We start from the raw sequence: 17,747 nt of genomic DNA, 5'->3' as shown, positions 1-17,747 counted from the left end.
TTATTTTCTTTATATTTCGTGGACAGGATATACCGATTTTGGCCAGATATAGTGCGCGATTCAATAACCAATCGAGGCAGGGCCGTCGGGTGATCACGAACTTATAAGATAACGAAATCGGAAGAGAATTTGCGACGCTCGTGCGTAAAATAATTATTTTGGTGTTCCAACTACTTTTGTTATTTGTTTGTCTTTTGTTTTGTGATAAACCAATTCGTGTTGAAAATTACATCAACTATTTTTTGGAAATTCAATTTGTGCACTTTGATCGTAAAATCGTTCAAATTTTAATGCGTGACGTTTGGGTCAATCCGCAAAGACTTTAAAAACAGAATTTCTCTACCGTTGAAGCGGTGTTATTCGACTAACGGAAACGAGCATTCAAAATGAATACATTTGGTAAGTGAAAAGCGATTGTCTTTCTCCATTATTTCACTACAAAATCATATATTTAAACATTCTGCATATATGGATGGATTCATTCCTTTTTGAGTTACAAGACACACTTAAGATTCTATACACTAAACTATGGAAAAATGATAAGATACTTTTGTAAAAATGCTCTGCTTTCTGCTCTCAAGGCACTTAAGATTAAGGTACATAAAACAAAAACAGACTTTGTTCTTGGACGGACATTCGATATAGTCGCTGGTATTACAAGTATTCGAGCTTAAACAGATACAGATTCTTGTCTTTTTTTTTTGTAAGGCACAATTTACACTTTGTATTGTTATACAAATTGATGGGAGGGAATGGGAAAATTCGAGGGACAGTAATAAGACACCCAGAAACAAAACCAAAAGCGGACATTGCCAGCCGCCACTCGTCTCGGAGGCAGCCTCCAGTCGCTGTGGCACATTTGGAAATGGAGGAGTTGCCCAAATGCTGCGACAGTCACTGCCCACCGATCAGAGCAGCTACCGCTACCGCTACTGCTGCTGCTGCTGGCCTGAAATGACTATGAAAAATGTGTGAAAATTATTTTTTGTGCCCATGCCCATGTCCAGCGCTACCTATGGCTATACAGTTTTTAATGAAAAAAGCTGGAGATTTCTTTTTTGCCCTGGCAGGAGACCAAGTGGCTGATAAACTGGTTCCTTGCGGCGCATAGAAAAAGTTCTCAGGGTACAGATAATAAAATTCAAGCGCATATGATAATCAAGGCGCAAAAAACAAAAAACGCTGCGGCAGCGGCATATATTTAATTCAGGCAAAGAGAAAAAAACAGCCAGCAGACCATCGGACGCAATGTCGACGATTTAATATAAGAAAAACACGACGGCAGGCGTTGGATATTTTGTGTGCCATCCGTTGGACCAGGCAGAGCCAAGGAAAAAAGGTGTGCGTGCGGCACAAACAACCCTCAGGCTGGACCTGGACCTCCCCGATGGGGTGTAGGTACGGGGCCTAACTGGGTTTGGATGTTAACAGGTTTGCGATCGGCGCTCTGAGCGAGCGAGCGCACACACGCACACAGCTGGGCGACTTCACGGACATTAGCGAAGAGGCCACAGAAGAGCAGAAATGGCAAAGGCAGCGACGACGACAACGACAAACTCGGAGGACGACGCTTCCGTAATCTGAGCGCAGTAGGCGCGGCTGTTTGCGCTTTTCTGCTGCTGCTGCTGCTGCTGTTGCTGCCTCTGCTACTGCTGCTGCTGCCGCTTTTGATAGAAATGACAAATAACCAGATTCATTGTAATAGATTATGTCTACAACTTAATCGCCTTGCAGATAAATGATGACAATGTTCAAAAGGAGCAGAAGAGCAAACGGATTGCGGAGAACTGGGCTGGCAGTTCATTTTGTTTTTGGGTGTCAATTTTGTGTCTTTGAGATTGCTGTTTGCATTGTAGTTTGTGTCTTTTGTGGAGAGATTTGATGTGAGAGATTCTTTTCGCTTGAACGAAAGTTGGCTGAAAGTTAGTTATTTGGCGTGCGGATCCCTATCTAAATCTATAAAGCATGGTGAGCGTTAGGCCAATGAGCGCAATGACCAGACCCAGGGCCGAGTGCAGGCCCGAGGCGCCAGCCAATCTACACTTGAACATATCGTAGCGCGTCTCCTTGTCAGCCACAATATTCTGATATTCGGCCTCCACCAGCTGTCCATCGTAGTAGGTGATCAGATCCTCAAACGGATACTCGTAGCCCTGCAGGCATTCGCACTTGTAGCCGCCTGTCTCATAGCCACGACCCATTATCGGAACGCACTGGAAATAAGAGCCATTAGTGGGGGTTATACAATGTCAGAAATTGCTCTCACATATGATGACTTCTCGTCGCACTTGTGCGTGCCCTTGTAGGCATTGGGCTCATAGTACCAGTCCGGGCACTGATTGATGTCCAGCTGCAGCATGTCCATGGACACGGCCACCACACCCCTGCGAAGAGCAAACAAATTAGTCAGTTTAATTGCCAAACATTTGCATCACAATGCCCCGTGCTCATGGGAGTCACAAGTCAAAAGTTAGGCCATGTCAACACTCGAAAATTAGACAATCAAATCATAGAAACTACAACAAAGCATTTGCATGAGAATAGGAGTTTGAATAGGATTCCGAATGGGAATGGGACTGAGCCCTAAAAGGGGTTACGGCCCGCGACAGCGGCACGCAAGCGGACCGGCCCAACAAGTACGAATAACAACCCCCCAACCCAACCCAACCCAAATGGGTTCCCTTTTTGCGGCGGTACTCACTTGAATTCCAGTTTCACTTTGAGGCTATCCCAGCCAAAGAAGGGCACCGCATAGGTCACCAGCCACTTCTTCACATAGCCGTTGCAGTCGAACTGAGGCTGGGTCCAGTAGCCATGCTTGATGCTTGCCGCCCTATACGAGTTGGGGTAGTGCTCGTACTTCTGCTGGTATTCACCTGTCTCGTTGTGCCGCAACTTGATCTTCATGTAGAAGGTTTCGAGATCGTCAAAGTTGGTGTTCCAGCGCTGCTTGAGGAACTTAAAGTACTTCCTCTCGGTGTACAGATCGTGCGTTTTGTTGAGGCGCGCCAGATCCTCCACCTTGAACTTGCGTGTGTTCAGCTCCGTTTTGTAGGCATAGGGTGCAAAGTAGGTGCGATTGGTGAACTTATTGCGCTCCCAGAGCGTTGATGCCGACCAGACCTTGCTGTCGCCCATCATAATGGCCAGAGTCTCGCCGATCATTTGATCCTCGGTCAGCGGCTTGTCCGCCACACGCTTGCCCGAGTAGACCTCATTGGGATCCGATACCTGCCGAAGAGAAAGCGAATGGCCAATGTGCATGGTAAGTAAGCGTTTGGGGAGCACAGGCGCAGAGGTCTTTGGGAAATCTTTTCCCCCACAACCGAAGAGGATTTTTGCATTTGAATGCTAAGAACTTGTGCAAATATAGACACAGGGAGAGAGAGATCCAGAGATACAGGGAAACTCTGCCTCTTTCTTGTCTTCTGCGGCTGCTGTGTGCTTGCTGCTTGCTGCTTGCTGTTGGACCTTTAATGAAGACGACGCCTTGTGGCGAACCCGTTTTTCGTGTCCTTTGCGCTCAAACTAATGAATTTAGCATTTGGTAATGGTTTGACACTGAATATTTAATTCACGCCGCGCGGCTCGCAACTCCACACACACATGGAGAATTTCGAGGCTGAAACTGGCATTGCAGGAAAGCAGGAAATTCGAGGAAGTTGAAATACGCGTGGAAAATTATAATTTACACTTGAGAAGTTTTCAAGAGCCGTCGTCGAAGGCTCTTAATAGGTGTCGGGTTATCAATTATTGCTCTTCATTTAGCGTGAAGGCGAAATGATGCTGGGAAGAATCTGTATCAACGCTCCATGTAGACTGCAGGGATCTGCTGCTCTGCTGCTCTGCTGCTTACCTGCAGGAAGGCGCTTATAAAGTTGGCCAGTCGCACGGCCATCTTGGCTTCGTTCTCGAACTGCTCCTTGGCGCCAAAGCTGACATCGCCACGCAGTATGAGATCCTGCGGATGGAAGCTGCCAAGAAAGGGAAAGTCATCAGTTAGGGGGCACCCCTCCCACTTGGCTGTCACTCACTTTTTGCACGTGCGATAGTTGACGCCATGAATGAACTTCAATACTTGATCGATGTTTATGTGCTCCGAGTGCAGAGCCCTCGAGCCTGTCGTGTAGTTCCGGTACTCGGAGTGCATGTCCAAATACTTTTGTCGCACATGGTAGGGCGCCTTATCCCACTGAATTGGCAGCTTTTGTATCCCTGCAAGAGAACGATTATCAATGGGGAAGCTTGACCTGACGGATGGAGTCACTTACAGCCAATGCTGAGACAGTCATACTCGTTGTAGTATTGTTCTGCCGAGGCCCGCTCCACAATCTCTCCGAGGTAGGGTCGGCGCACGACGTTGGGCAGTCGATAGCCCGGCTTACAGCGACATTGGTAGCCGCCCCGCCTAAAGCCCCAGCCATGCAAGGGCTCACACTCTGTCGTCTCCTTTTTACACCTCGCTGTGTCCGCAAAGTGATTCGGCCCCTTGTTGCCTTCGCCAAGCGGACACTGATTTATGTCTATGCGCTCAAAGTCCATTTCCAGCACGGACACTGCGGTGTATCTGTGAAAGACCAGACAGATTAGGTCGAACCTCAGAGCATTCTTGGGATGACTCACTTGGGATATTCGATGTGCCGGAACTGGGTGTGCCTGGGGTAGATATCTGCAATGGGCACAACGGCTGCCACCAGCCACTTGTTCGAGCGGCCACAGTCGAAGTAGGGACGCGTGAACTTAATCGGTCCGGGATTCTCTTCGGAGCCAGGCGGGCCGTGGAAGGTGAACGTTTCGTTTGTGTTGTTGGCATAGCGAATCTCCACCTGGTAGGTGATCTTTGTGTCATGCCGTCCTTCGACATTGTCCGGCAGCCAGGCGCGGTACCATTCGTTTATCTTGTAGAGGTCGTGGCTGTAGTCCTTCGATATGGAGTCCGGATGATGGGCGCCCAAGTCCTGCACGTCGAATGTGTTCCATGTGGAAATCTTTTGTAGATGAATGGGATCATTGAAGTCATCCAGGCGGAAGGTTCGCGGTCCAAAGCGGGGAAATGTCTTGTTGAAGAACCCACGATACGACGAGGAATACGAGCTGTTTGGCGAAAAGTACACGGCCGAGGCGTTGATCGACGGATTGGCCGAGACGTCAGCCACCGTGGAGAGGAAGTAGTACATCATGCCCGGATCGTAGGTGTCGTTGATGGCGGGGCGAATGAATCGCGACTGCAGAATGTAGCTCCAGAAGAAGCTGCGACTCAGCGCCATGTTCTGCAGATGCAGCAGCGCCGTTCGATTGGGGAACACGGGATTCACATTCACCTCCTTGATGTCCGGCTGATGGGACACGGCATCGATGGGCATGAACAGGTCCGAGTGGTGCTGGATGGGACAATTGTCGGCATTGACTTTGTCGAACTGGATCTTGATCTCATCAAAGGCGTCACGGGCCTGCCACTCGTGCTGGGCGAACACGCCCACGGCGAGTACCAGCATAAAAAGCAGGTAGCTACGCCCCAAAATCGTCGAGGGAAACATTCTAGTTATGTTTTCTGTCCACGCGTGCTGCCACGCCCTGCTATCTGTTTCTAGTGCTAACTAAACGCACTTTTGATTGATACAAACACAAAAAACAACTAAAACAAACAATAATTAAGAGATTCTTGGGGCGCGGCACGCAAGCAAATTAGTAATAGTGGGTAATGGTTTAATACCACAAAAATATACCAAAAGATTACAGCTTACTTTTAAGATATACCAAAATATACCGATGAAATCCGTATTCATTAATTTTGATATTCGATTTAAAATTTAATGCAAGTTAGAACTCTCAGCGCTAAACATATAATTCTATCCGATTGATTAATCAAATCTCTACAACATCTCCAAAAAATTGTGTAAATAAGGGGGTGTCGACAACAGGTGCGACGGAAAAGCACCTCGTATTGAAACACGCCATGGGACATATCGATAGGTAGCAGACAGTGCTGCAAGTGTTGTAAGCTGTGAGCTGATGTGAGCGAACCAGCCATGTAAGTGAACTAGTTCTAGTTTCCCGCGAATTGTAATTCAAATTGGTGTACGTTGTGCAATTTTGTTGTTTAACTGCTTAAAATCTTTTCCAATCTTATGCATCCACTTTGAACTTTGCCAATTCTTGGTCGTATATCATTAGAATGAACGAATTGTTGAAATTTAATCTATTATCTAGGGCCTACATCTCTACTGTTACCTGCGTTGTGCCCCAAAGTGAGTTGTCACTGTATTTACATTCACATCCAGTTGCAGTTTCCCGCCCCACCCCATTGACCATTTCTTTGGTGACCCTTCCTCGCATCTGCATTATTGAAGAGTCCATTTGGGCTGCGCTCTCGCCACAGGACACTGAGATGGGGGGGATTAATTTAATACAGAATCGGGTCAGCACCCAAAGCACCTATTTTGGCAAACTGTGCGGCTGTGGTTACGGCTGGCTCCTGCCCGAGGGGCCATGATGCTGTTTGCCAGAGCCATTTCCTGGCGCTATCGTCCAGTGTCAATCTGCTGCTCTGTGCCTCTTCCTCTGTCGCCACCTGCGCTAAATGACACGAATTAGTGGACGAGCCGCCATGTCCCCCTCAGAGCACCGCTCTCCATTACACTTACATTGCAGCAGTTCTGCAGTTTGCAGTTTCGCAGTCCGCAGTCCTGGGCTGGCCATTTCGCTTGGGTTATTTATTACACCTGTCGTTTTATGCTTTACCTTTTGTTTTCTTTTTCTCTCTCTCTCTGTTGTCCATTGTCGTTCCAATCGGCGGGGGTCGAGTGTGTTGTTTTTGCCAGTTGGATTACAGCGGGAGGGTGGGGTGGGGGGGGGGGGGGGGGATATGGTTTTTGGGATCCTCCTTCTGGCCGACAAACTAAAATTTGGCACAAACATAATTTCCAGTTTTTCGACTGACATTTCCGTACGTGTGTGTGCTGTGTGTGTTTCTGGTTATCCTTTGGCAACGGCAGCCGTAATGCAGATAAATCTACGCGCCTCCCGCACACTGTTTTATTTTGCACGTGGGAATTACGGAGTTCCAACTGGCAGTGCCACTGCCACTGCCTGCAACAACTTGCAACACATTTTGCAGCTATTTCGGTCGCTGTGTTGCTTTGTTTTAGTTTTTTGGGCATTCGCTTTTTGCTCTTGTTTCGCCGGCTACCGTAATTGATTGTTGCATAAATTCCGCTCTTGTTGTTGTTCTCCCTCCCCCATCCCCAAACTGGTCATGGCAATTGCTTTCTGGCTCGCTCTGTGCCAGAGAGAGTTTTACGGGGGATTACTGGATGTTGCCCTAAAATACACACACACACACACACACACACACACACACACACACACACACACACAGCAGGGAGTGTGTTGTTTTGGGCAGAATTTGGCAGCCTTGCATGGCAGATAACATTTTCATATGAGAATGTGCCGCCAGGGCATTAAAAGTTTTACAATTCGCGATGGCATCGGATGAGTGTGCAAATGAAGTTTTTTTTTTTGTTTGGAATAGATGGAACGTAGCTGAATTTGTGTGTGGAGCTTTAACAACCGTTAAAGGCAGAAGCTCTGTGAAATATTCGGTAATGAATCCCACATCGGACGGGGCACATTTGTGGCTGCTTATTCCATTAAATTGTTGTATGCTTGCACTCAAGGAAATTATTAATAGCCGCGCTGACTTATTTCTGATAATTTTTATCAGTACGCCAGAGAACCATTCGGGCGAATTGCCTTCTAAATAAACGCAAAAGTTCAAAAACACCAAAGAGCGCAGCAGCGCAAATCACAGCCGAAAATGAACCACAACGAAAAGCGCAACGAGATAAAAAGAGTCTTAGAATGCCAGACAGCGGCGAAGAGGAGGGGAGGGGGAGGGTCAGGGCAACAATTTAAGCAAAATCAAACAGAAATTGTTGGGCAAATATAATAAAACAAAAGCGTGTGCGTAGACAATGCCGGACAATGACAAGAGCAGCAAACAGACAGGCGGCTGGACAGCAGCAGGACACAGACATGGACACAGACACGGCCACGTGTATGTATGCAAATCAGCTCTGTCTGCTCTGTGCTGGTCCTCCTCTGATCTTTGGATTGCATTTTGGCATGGCTCCCAAAAAGAAATGATGAGAAAAATACAACAAGAATAAAGTGAAATAGGGAAAAATAAAAGTCCAAATGTGGATGCCTGTACGTGCGGCAATGGTAGAATCCAGACGGGAATGGAGTGCAGAGCAGAGACCTGGAGGAAGCGGCTGCGGAGCGGGATGAAAGCACAGCAACAAAGCAAATAACAGCAACAGCAACACACAAAAGCGGCCTAACACACAGCGCAAAACATTTTTTTTTGTCAAGGGTGAATGACCCAGAATCAAAATCCACAAAGTCGTCGTCACTGCCTGCCGCTGCCGCTGCCGCTGTTGCTTGCCTTTGCCTCTGCCGTTCCCTTTGCCAGCCAGCCACCTCCTCACCAGCTCATCAGCTCATCCTCATGCAGCGAATCAAGGTATATGCATATATTGAAAAGAAGGTAAGGTTACGTTCGAATGTGCAGTTAAAGGTGAAATTGCTTGCAAGGTGGCGTTGCCCGCTTATTCACCATGCGCACAGAGACGAGCGCTAGAAAGGGATAGAAAGAGACTTGCCCGTGGGGAAGACATTACCTTGTAAGTAAATTAACCTGAGTCCAGACTCTACGCTAAAGAGCTTTACAGCCTTACCCTTTATTTGATACACCTTGGATGGAATCTTCGTGCGTTTCGGCTCGTTTCAGCTTTCGTCATCCTCACCAGCAGCCGCACCCCACTCCACACACAGCACACAGTTTCTGCATCATTTTGTGCGGTTCGGGCTTTGCTCCTCCTCGGGCTCTTATGATTGCCACAGCCAGACGATAACCCAAACCACCAGCAGCAGCAGCAGCAGCAGCAGCAGCATCAGCCACCAGAAAGCGGAGAAACAACAAAAAAAGATAAAGAAGAGTATTTGAACATTTTTGCAGCATTGCACACGCGACTCTCGCGCGCCGCCCAGTCAGACAGTCTGCGGTCCACTCACAGATACAGTTACACAGCCACTGCTCTCTCTCTCTCTCTTCGCTCTTCGCTCTTCGCTCTTCTCACCGAATTCTCAATGGGCCACGAGTGTTATCGGGCAAACCGAGAAGCGTTAATTGCATCCCATTGTGCGCTTGCCAGAGATACAGTTGGAAATACTCTTTTGGTTCTGCTGGCTGGCCGTCAAATCAATCTTCATTTGCCACAAAGCGAAACTTTATTTCGTGCAGCCGCAAAAACCTCTGACAGGCCAACAACTTCCTCGACAACACACAGAGAGACACATCCACAAAGCAGCAATTAAAGTTTGACCCAAGGAGCAGCTTGTGTCCGCTCTCCGCGTCCTGTCACCTAATTTCCGTTCTAGAAAACATGTCCTCTCTCTCTCTCTCTCTCTCTGCCCCAGCCAAGTGGCACTTGAGCTTCAGCCCCTGCCACAGACCCAGCAATGTCCTGTGTCGTCGAGACACAACTAGTTCTTCAAGTCAGCAAAGGACATGAACGTGGACGTGGACAACAACAATGAGGACGACGACAGCAGCAGCAGCAAATAATTTTGTAATTCAATTGTTGTCCTTCTTCGCATATGGCGTGTCCTACGGCAGGTTTCAACGGCAAGTGGCCGCCTAGCCAGAGCAGGCCAGACCAGACGTCCGACTCGTCTGACTTGTGCTCCCTGGCATCGAGGACCTACGACAATAGCAAAAGTTGCCAGGCCCAAGCCCAGACCGGAAACGGAATGGCCGGCCAGCGAGGACCTCACTTCGGCAGAAGTTCTGCAAATTGCAGTCTATTTCCCCTTTCTTATGCCTCCCTACCTTTAGCTGTGTCAAGGTGGCAACATTTCAGGCCCCACCTTTTGCATAATGTGAAAGGGAATAAGTTGGAAAATGTTTTGGATTTGTATGTGGAGAGTTTTAATCAGGCTTTGGCTCATCCTGAACACCAACTTTGGGTGTCAGTTAGCCATGTCTGCCGTTGGAAGTTCATTCTGCTGCTCCAATGGTAATTAAATAAATTTTTTAGCAATGCATAAATTGTTTTCTTGTGTGACATTTACATGGAATAATAATTAAATTAAATTAAATTGATTTTGGCTTGGCCATTTATTAGCCATGAGGGACAGAAACATGCGGCAAATATTCGCTCTGGATTTATGGCAAAAAAGTTGTTCCCATGGTCGCATCTTCGCTTTATCTGGCATGTAATTCATGCGTATTAATTTCATCTTTGGCCTATCCTGCTTCCTGTCTGTCAGTCGGATTGCACAATGGAAATCTGCTCCTGGCTGCTCGGTTCGTTATGCGTTTTGCGTTTTGAATTGAAAGTTGTCGGTCTCCGCTTTGGTCCGGTCATTGCATCGCAACGTTCTCTCTCTCTCTCTCTCTCTATATTTTCAATGGCACAAAAGATATGCAAGGATTAAAAAAGGATTCATTCTGTGTGTGTAGGGGAATGCAGGGGACAAGGCAAGCGATTGCAGTCTTCGCCATTATTCGCATTATAATGCCATTTTGATATGTAAATACTCGTAAACAACAAAATGAAACGAACCCTGCCCATCGGCAAGGACCTGCCTGGCATCGACTGGCATCCTGGCATCCTGCTAGGCTGGACATGCAATTGCATTGCATTCGCGCTGGCATTGTTCCAGCATCGAGCATCGACAATCCAGCATCCCCAGTCCCCAGAGACTTCTCGCTTCTCCTCTCGTGGTCTTAAGGGTTGAGTTTCAAGTTCTGCAGTCGCGTCGGGGTTATCGGACGATTACAAAAGATTTCCTACTCTCTGGTCAGCAGAGTACAGAAATCCAAAAAGCAAGAGCTTGCAGCGGAAGTTGAGCGTACATTTCATCAGCTGCCTGTACCCTCGACTCTGGACTGCTGCTGCAGGAGCAGAAATTAACTTTTATCTAGGAGATACTCTGGCAGCAGCTGCCGTGCATCTGTGGGGGGATATTAATCACTTGCAGTTGCTTCTCCTTCTCTTCTCGCTTCAAACTTTGTCGGCGTGCGAAATCGAAGTCGTATGTCAGCGATATCCTGGCATAGTCCTCATCCTAGGGAACCCCACTACTCCGTGCGTTCGCTTGACCTTCTGCGCTGTCATTGACCTCGGGCAGCAGGCAACTGCATCGCCTGGTCATGGTGTGGCATGGCTATGGCTAGTACATATTATGGATAGCAAAAGCGAAAGGGGTTGCGGCTTGCGGTGCACATAAGGTACATGCATGCGGCACTTACATGTGCACAGATGTGTTGTATGTGGCAGCAGCCAGTCGCGCTCCCATTTTGCTTTTGTTTTAACTCACAAACCGATTACAACACGAAACACACACTTCAAAACTTAGAATGCATTCACTCTCGCACTCATGCACTCACCCAAACACTCACTCACTCGGCCGTACTGACCTATTCCTCTGAATACGCTGGTAGGCCAGCCGCCTGCCTCTGTCTGGCAACTGAAAAATTCCAAATGGCTCAAGTAAAGTAGAACGACACACACACAAAGCGCGAGTCTTGAGGCCAAGCCAAGCGTAAAAATGTAAAAGTTCTCATTTGATGTTTAAGGATTAAATGTGGGAGCAGATGTTTAGTTACAGAATCAATTCTAGAGTTTGAAGTCCTAGTTTCTCCTATACGCCTCTCCGAACACTGCTTATATTTCATCAATATTCAACGATCCTAAGGATTAAATATGCACCATCCATTAGAGCACAGAAATATCCATTGCAATCCTTACATTTGGTAACGATTCATCAGAGTTCTAGCACTTATCTATACCCTATAAAGCCATGCAACTTCTTGTGGATCATTTGTGGTGTGCCTTTTGCCTGAACTGCAGCTTGGCCGAGAGTGCAGCGCCCGCAAAATATGATCCTCCCGATCGCGATTAGTGACACTTGAATGCATTGCAGGCCACAGTCTTGGCTTTTACAAAATGTTTTAACACCTCGTTGGCCTTTACAGCGGCTGGCGATTGGTAAGAGCCAGAGCCAGAGCCAAAGCTGACTGAAAATCGATATTTGGGCAGAAGGTTAAAGATGGAGTGGAGTGGAGGCGACAAATGAGAGCGAGGAGCAAATGGCAGAGGGGCAACTGCCTGCCAACACCTTTGCCAGACGGACGGACGGACAACTGTGGCCGGGGGTATTGAATGTAATTAAAAGGAGTTGGATTACACGTGTCGGCTCCAAGGCGACAGCAGGGACAGCGGCAGGACTCGACACAAAAGGAGTTGGCTTGGCAAACAACGAGGAGGAGCATAAAAACAAAACGACAAGCCAAAAGCCAGAGAGAGAGAGAGAGGCCAAAGACGTGACAGAGAGGTGCAGGCAGCGGGGCAAAGTTCTTTCTTTCACTTGGGACACAAGTGAAGCTCGTTCCTGAGAGAGACTCCGACTCCGACTACGACTCCTCTCCAAAATGCACTTTAAATGGCAGTTTCCGGTCACACATACACACACCAACACACACACACACATGCATAGAAATGTATGAGAAAAGGAAACACAATGCAAAGGAGTCGCGCTGTGCCAGGAGCCGCAATGCACCGCACGCCGCTTGGTACAGGCTGTACTCCTCCCCACGACCCTACTGCTGGCACTCCTCGCTCTCTCGCTGTCATTCTTCACTCAAGTCTTGCCCTGCCCTGCCTTTCGATTCAGCCTGCCTGAATGCAGTCTAAGCTTTTTCATAGGCCTACCCCTGCAGCTTGCATCTGCATCTGCATTTGCATCTGCATTGGTGCGACGAGCGTGAGACAGCGTCGCTGCGGGAAAGGATTCGGGGCACAGATCAAAAAGGACTCTCTCTCTCTGCATGCAGCCAGCTTTATTAATCATTTTCCACACATTTGCATAACGAAATATTAATCAGCACGAGCATAGGGACGGGGGCATTAGAATTTGCGAAACTTCTTCAGGACCTTCTTGCCTCTGTCGGCCAGCCGCTTGGCCTCCGCTGCAATTTTCTCCTTGGCCTGTCTAGCCTCTCGCTCGGCATTCTCCTTCACTCTGCGGGCCTCCTGCGCGGCCTGCTCGAGTGCTAGTTTCGCCTCCCGCTCGGCATTCTCCTTCAGTCTCCGTGCCTCGCGTTCCGCATCCTCCTTCAGTCTCCGAGTCTCCCGCTCGGCATCCCTTTCGGCCCGTCTTGTCTCCCGCTCGGCATCGTGAGCCGCTCTGGCGACTTCGTGGCCAGCGTCCTCAGCAGCTCGAACCGTCTCCCGGCTGACATTCCGAGCCGCCCTGATGGTCTCCCGTTCCGTTTGCTTCGCCACTCGCTCTGCCTCCCGCTCGGCAATGGGAAAGCTCAGCCTTGCGCTCGCAAAGCGCTTACGCCAGAAGGATATGTGAACAACACGACGCCTGCTCGTGCCGTGTTTCTGCAAGAAGTACAACGAAAGATTAGCCGAAAGATTAGTCAACCCTTTTGGGGGCTACCTCTTTGCGTACGGTGACCACGGCCACAGTGTCCTGATCGAGGATATACACAAAGTCCTTGTAATCAGAGGAGACGCCCATTTCGTTGAGAACCGCGACAACCTGTTGCATGGAGCATCGTTCCAGGGGCTCCTGCCTCCAGCAACGTCTGATCAACTGCTTGATGGCCTCGGGACAATCGGATCTCACAGCATCCATGTCGGGACGAGCGCCTGTGGAGCAAAAGAGGAGCACGAGTAGCAGTAGCTGGAGATTTGATGCTGCAGAAACCTACCCATTCCCGCAGCCAGCATCACTGCAACTTGGTTGGGATTCTCCATGTGACTGAAGGGCGGCCGGCGGGACATTAGCTCCCAGAGCATGACGCCCCAGCTGTACACATCGCACTTGTCTGTGTACCTTCTGCCCTTGATCACCTGCAAAGGGAAACAATAATTCTGTGTCCTTGTTTGTGCTGAGACCCCGCACCTCTGGTGCCATGTAGGCCGGTGTCCCGCGGGCATTCGACATGTAGCTGTGCAGGTCCGTCACAGTGCCAAAGTCGCAGATCTTCAGCCTGCCCGGGATGCCCGTCAGCAGCATGTTGTGGGGCTTGATATCCCGATGCAGCATTGCCCTTGGGGTCATGGCATGAAGATACGCCACAGCCTAAGGGGAGCAGAATTAGAGTTACTCCCTGAGTACTCCCAGACCCATGCATACCTCTGCGCACTGAAGCGCCCAATTGGTGGCCTCCGGCACGGTGTACTCCCTGCGCACCGCCCCATAGAGGAAGTCGTGCAGGGAGCCACCTTCGACGTACTCCATCAGCAGGTAGGTCTCATCGTTGTAGGTGGCCATGCCGAACAGCTTGACAATGTTCTCATGTGCCACTCTCGCCAGTTGTGCGATTTCCCGTGCTATGCTCTCCTCGATCACCTCGTAAAACTTTTTCACGGCGATCTTTTGGTTCCGGATGCGACCGCTGTACACCGCACCAAAGCCCCCAAAGCCGAGTCGCTGTGCATTTATTACAGATAGTTTGAGTTGTTAAACAAAATGCAGTTGATGTGCCCACCTGGCTGATTTGCAGTTCTGAGAAATCGAATTTCGTTGCCATCTCTGCAGTTGGCTCTACGCTTTCGGAGTGAGTCAAGAGCTGTGGCGGTGGCGGTTCTCCTCGCATTTGTTTATGGCTCGTTTTTGTGATAAGCCCTCTTATCTGGTGTTTGGTGTGACCCCCAACCGTAGCTGCGAAAATCACAAACTTCTATTATCGATTACCCACAACAGCAATTCTCTTTTTTGTATCTTTTCAGCTGCCAAAAACTTGGCCCGCGGCTCATATCGGCCCTGCAACCAGGACATGTTCAGCTCTCTGTCCAGACAACATGACTTTGCCGGTGAGTGAGATTATTTTCATTAATTTATTGCAAGTATTTTATTCCATAATCCCATCCCTCTATGATGCACATTCCTTCTATGAGTCTTTTGGGAGGTAGAAATTGTTGCCAGAGCTGTTAGCCTGGGATGCTGCCAAGATTGAAGCTTACAGCATTTAAGTGCTGCTTATATTGGCTGTCCTGGCCCATTCTGTAGCTCGCATTACACCCTGAGATGACGTTGCACTCCACTCGTGTGCAGCTCTTCGTAGTCTTCTGCTTGGATTACACAAATGTCTATCGTTACATAAAGCGACTGACAGCAGTTGCTCTTCACTAAGTTATGCCATCGTATCCCGTTCCTTGCACTCCTCTCATTTTCAGCCTGGCTGTCCTACGACTGTTGGTGTAGGTCCAGTCCTGGCTTATGTAAACCACATTCCAACCTCAACCCCGACTGGCTGCGTTTACATAATGCAAATGCAAGTACATGGCACTCGAGCACATGCTCTTCGCGCCACGTTTCACATATTTGCCGGCTGCATGTGGTTCCTGCCACTGCAGCAGCGCCTGGCTAGAGCCCTTTGCCATGTCAGCAGCTCGCTTCATATTTCTCATTTTCAACTGCAGCATTAATGGGCTAAGTAAATAGCCCTGTAATATGTTGCCCCGAGGAGAGCTTGGCAATCGAATTACTCTGCCGATTGAAAGGTCTGGCAGAGTTCCAGAGAGAGAAATAAAAGGGATATTGCGATCATCTTTGTGGCAAAACATCATCTTTGATGATGCCCCGAACTATAGGTGAAATTTACCGCATTTCTTATTCATTTCGCGTCGCACGTTCTAACCATGTACAAGAGAACAAGAACAGCAGAAAAAGCAAACAAATATCCGTAAAAATGTGGTTGCCATCGTCGCCATTTGTGCGCAGATTGCATTTCAATGGGCTCTCCAGCTCCCCAGCCCTAGTCCTGGCCTGCATCTTTCCCAGGCTGCAGTCAGCCACTTCTTGTTGCCAGTCGCTGGCAAGGGTCCGCGTTTGCCGTTGTGCCTTTGTTTTAGGAACAGACGAGAACCGAGAACCGAGCACCCCTCGCCCCATGTGGATGTGGATGTGGATATGGATGGCAGCGGAAAGTAGGCCAAGTTAAAATTGATTTAATGCGTTGATTGCGTGGATGTCGGGCAGCGGTACCGCAGCTGCAATTGCAGTTTGCTGTTGCTGTTGCAACTGCCCAGATTTATGCGTTGCTCCCTCTACCTCTACCTCTACCTCTACCCTTTTCGCGCACATGTCAGCTGTGGCTTGTTTTACTTTCAATGGATCTTAATCTGCATCACGATCCGGCTGCCTGAGACCGCTTTGACCCACACAGAGAGAGAGAGAGGGAGGGACGGACTCGGGGCGTATGCGCGATATTGCCGCCGCTTGGCATCTGTCGAACATTGACCCAGGACCAAGCTCTTGGGGAGAAGTTCGTTAAAAATAATTGCCAGCAACACCCAAAAATCCCCCGCCCCAGCCATCGCTTTAGTTTGTTGATTTTCCCTCTGCATCCCTCCCCCCGAGGCATGTTGAGCGTCAAGTGGCTGCGCGTTTGCTCGTTCTCTCTTTTTTTTTTTGACAGCTAATTGGAAAACTGTTGGGAAAACTGGCGCGCTTTCCCCGCCTTCTGTTTGTTTGCCAGCTCAAGTTTGGAGCGGTTTAGGCGTTGCCCCGGCAATCGCTGCCAAATCGCACCCCACAGGATGCGGCACAAGGGCGCATTATATTTTAACACCTTCATCCAATTGGCAGCGCTTTGTTGTTCCACTTCCTCGCATCGATCGCCTGGGTCGCCTGTCAGTTGCGTGTCCCCTCCTGATCCTGCCCCGGGGCTTAATTTATGGACTGGCGCATCGCTCTTTTTTTGCTGCATCCTTTTTTCAGTCCAAAAGTGACGACAAAACATTCCACAATATGACACAAAAAATAAATACAGAAAAAAAACAACTCAAAGAAAGATAAATCCTTTTTGCAAAAGAATCAAATTCAAAAAAAAAAAAAAAAAACAGAACGCCATCGACAATTTAGATAAATTTTCCCACCAGCCATGGCCATAAGACAAAGACAAAGACCACGACCCAAGACGATCAGCGAGGGCTGCTGCTCTTTCTCTTTCTCCCTCTCTCTTGCGAGAGAGATCTTTTGGGTGTGCGAGGGGTGCACAGTCTGTCCAGGCCACGGGTGCGGTCATCGGGCTCATCCTTAGCCTCAGCCTCAGCCTCAGCCTCAGTCTCAGCCCTTGCCCATTTTATTTCATCCACAATATAATCACGCTGTGCTCGATATCAAATGATAAACTCCAAGCCAGCCAGCTTCGAATGATGACCGTCTCCTCCCCTGTATGTGTGTGTGTGTGTGTGTGTGTTCGTGTGTGTGCTCAATGGCTCAGCGCATCCTTCAGGTACAACTTACTCATATATCACAAAAGGATACTGCTTGCTCCTTCCTCGGTGTGTACTTTTCTGCTTAGCTTTTTGTGTCTTGTCTCTGCTCTGGCTATTGCTCCTTGGCAGCTCGAAGGTGACACCGCGGCACAGACAATGGCCAAGGCAAGGAGCAGGAGATGGTCAAGCGACCGCCTTTCTTTTGCCAAAAACCCATACAAAAAAACCACCGGGCAAAAAAAGGAACCATCGGCAAAGAAAAAAACTTAGACGCTACGAACCAGTCCGACAAAAAACCTAAATACAAAGATAGAGAAAAAGAAGTACGCAAATCAAAATCAACTTATAAAAAAGCAACGTTCCATCCAATGCAAATGTCGCATTGAGTTTCCTCCCTTTTTGTGGGCTCGCTGCGGCTGGTCAGCCACTTCCTGTGTTCCT

General features: G+C 48.7%; 3 protein-coding genes across 28 annotated transcripts in view; 1 reads left to right on the top strand and 2 right to left on the bottom strand.

Moving 5' to 3' along the window:
* Positions 1-212: 212 nt before the first annotated feature.
* Positions 213-17,747, top strand: part of LOC117584943 (heterogeneous nuclear ribonucleoprotein R) — a 50,604-nt gene continuing 33,069 nt past the window's right edge. For 5 of the 26 annotated variants that reach the window (XR_004573886.1, XM_034274129.1, XM_034274114.1 and 2 more), the window contains exons 1-2: positions 218-399; positions 14,814-14,897. Coding sequence is in view for 24 of the 26 variants with exons in the window: in XM_034274129.1 (XP_034130020.1) it covers positions 387-399; positions 14,814-14,897 (97 nt within the window). In the remaining 2 variants the exon portion in view is untranslated. Of the gene's footprint in view, positions 400-14,813; positions 14,898-17,747 lie in introns of all 26 variants that reach the window. The other 21 variants (XM_034274127.1, XM_034274111.1, XM_034274105.1 and 18 more) reach the window with 11 other exon arrangements.
* Positions 699-5,693, bottom strand: LOC117584944. Its single transcript, XM_034274132.1, has 7 exons — positions 4,624-5,693; positions 4,272-4,567; positions 4,035-4,215; positions 3,857-3,974; positions 2,702-3,231; positions 2,267-2,384; positions 699-2,213 (listed from the first exon to the last, which is right to left on the bottom strand). The coding sequence occupies exons 1-7, from the start codon at positions 5,535-5,537 to the stop codon at positions 1,947-1,949; spliced, it is 2,424 nt and encodes an 807-aa protein (XP_034130023.1). The 5' UTR covers positions 5,538-5,693; the 3' UTR covers positions 699-1,946.
* Positions 12,902-14,653, bottom strand: LOC117584946 (putative mitogen-activated protein kinase kinase kinase 7-like). The gene is made up of 6 exons (XM_034274138.1): positions 14,573-14,653; positions 14,218-14,514; positions 13,984-14,163; positions 13,790-13,931; positions 13,516-13,727; positions 12,902-13,457 (listed from the first exon to the last, which is right to left on the bottom strand). Exons 1-6 carry the CDS (start codon positions 14,612-14,614, stop codon positions 12,975-12,977), a joined length of 1,356 nt encoding a protein of 451 aa, XP_034130029.1. The 5' UTR covers positions 14,615-14,653; the 3' UTR covers positions 12,902-12,974.

Source organism: Drosophila guanche, unplaced genomic scaffold (genome assembly GCF_900245975.1).
Source record: "Drosophila guanche unplaced genomic scaffold, DGUA_6, whole genome shotgun sequence".
Taxonomy (NCBI): domain Eukaryota; kingdom Metazoa; phylum Arthropoda; class Insecta; order Diptera; family Drosophilidae; genus Drosophila; species Drosophila guanche.
Note: the sequence above shows the minus strand (reverse complement) of the source record. Positions and strands in the feature narration are given on the sequence as shown.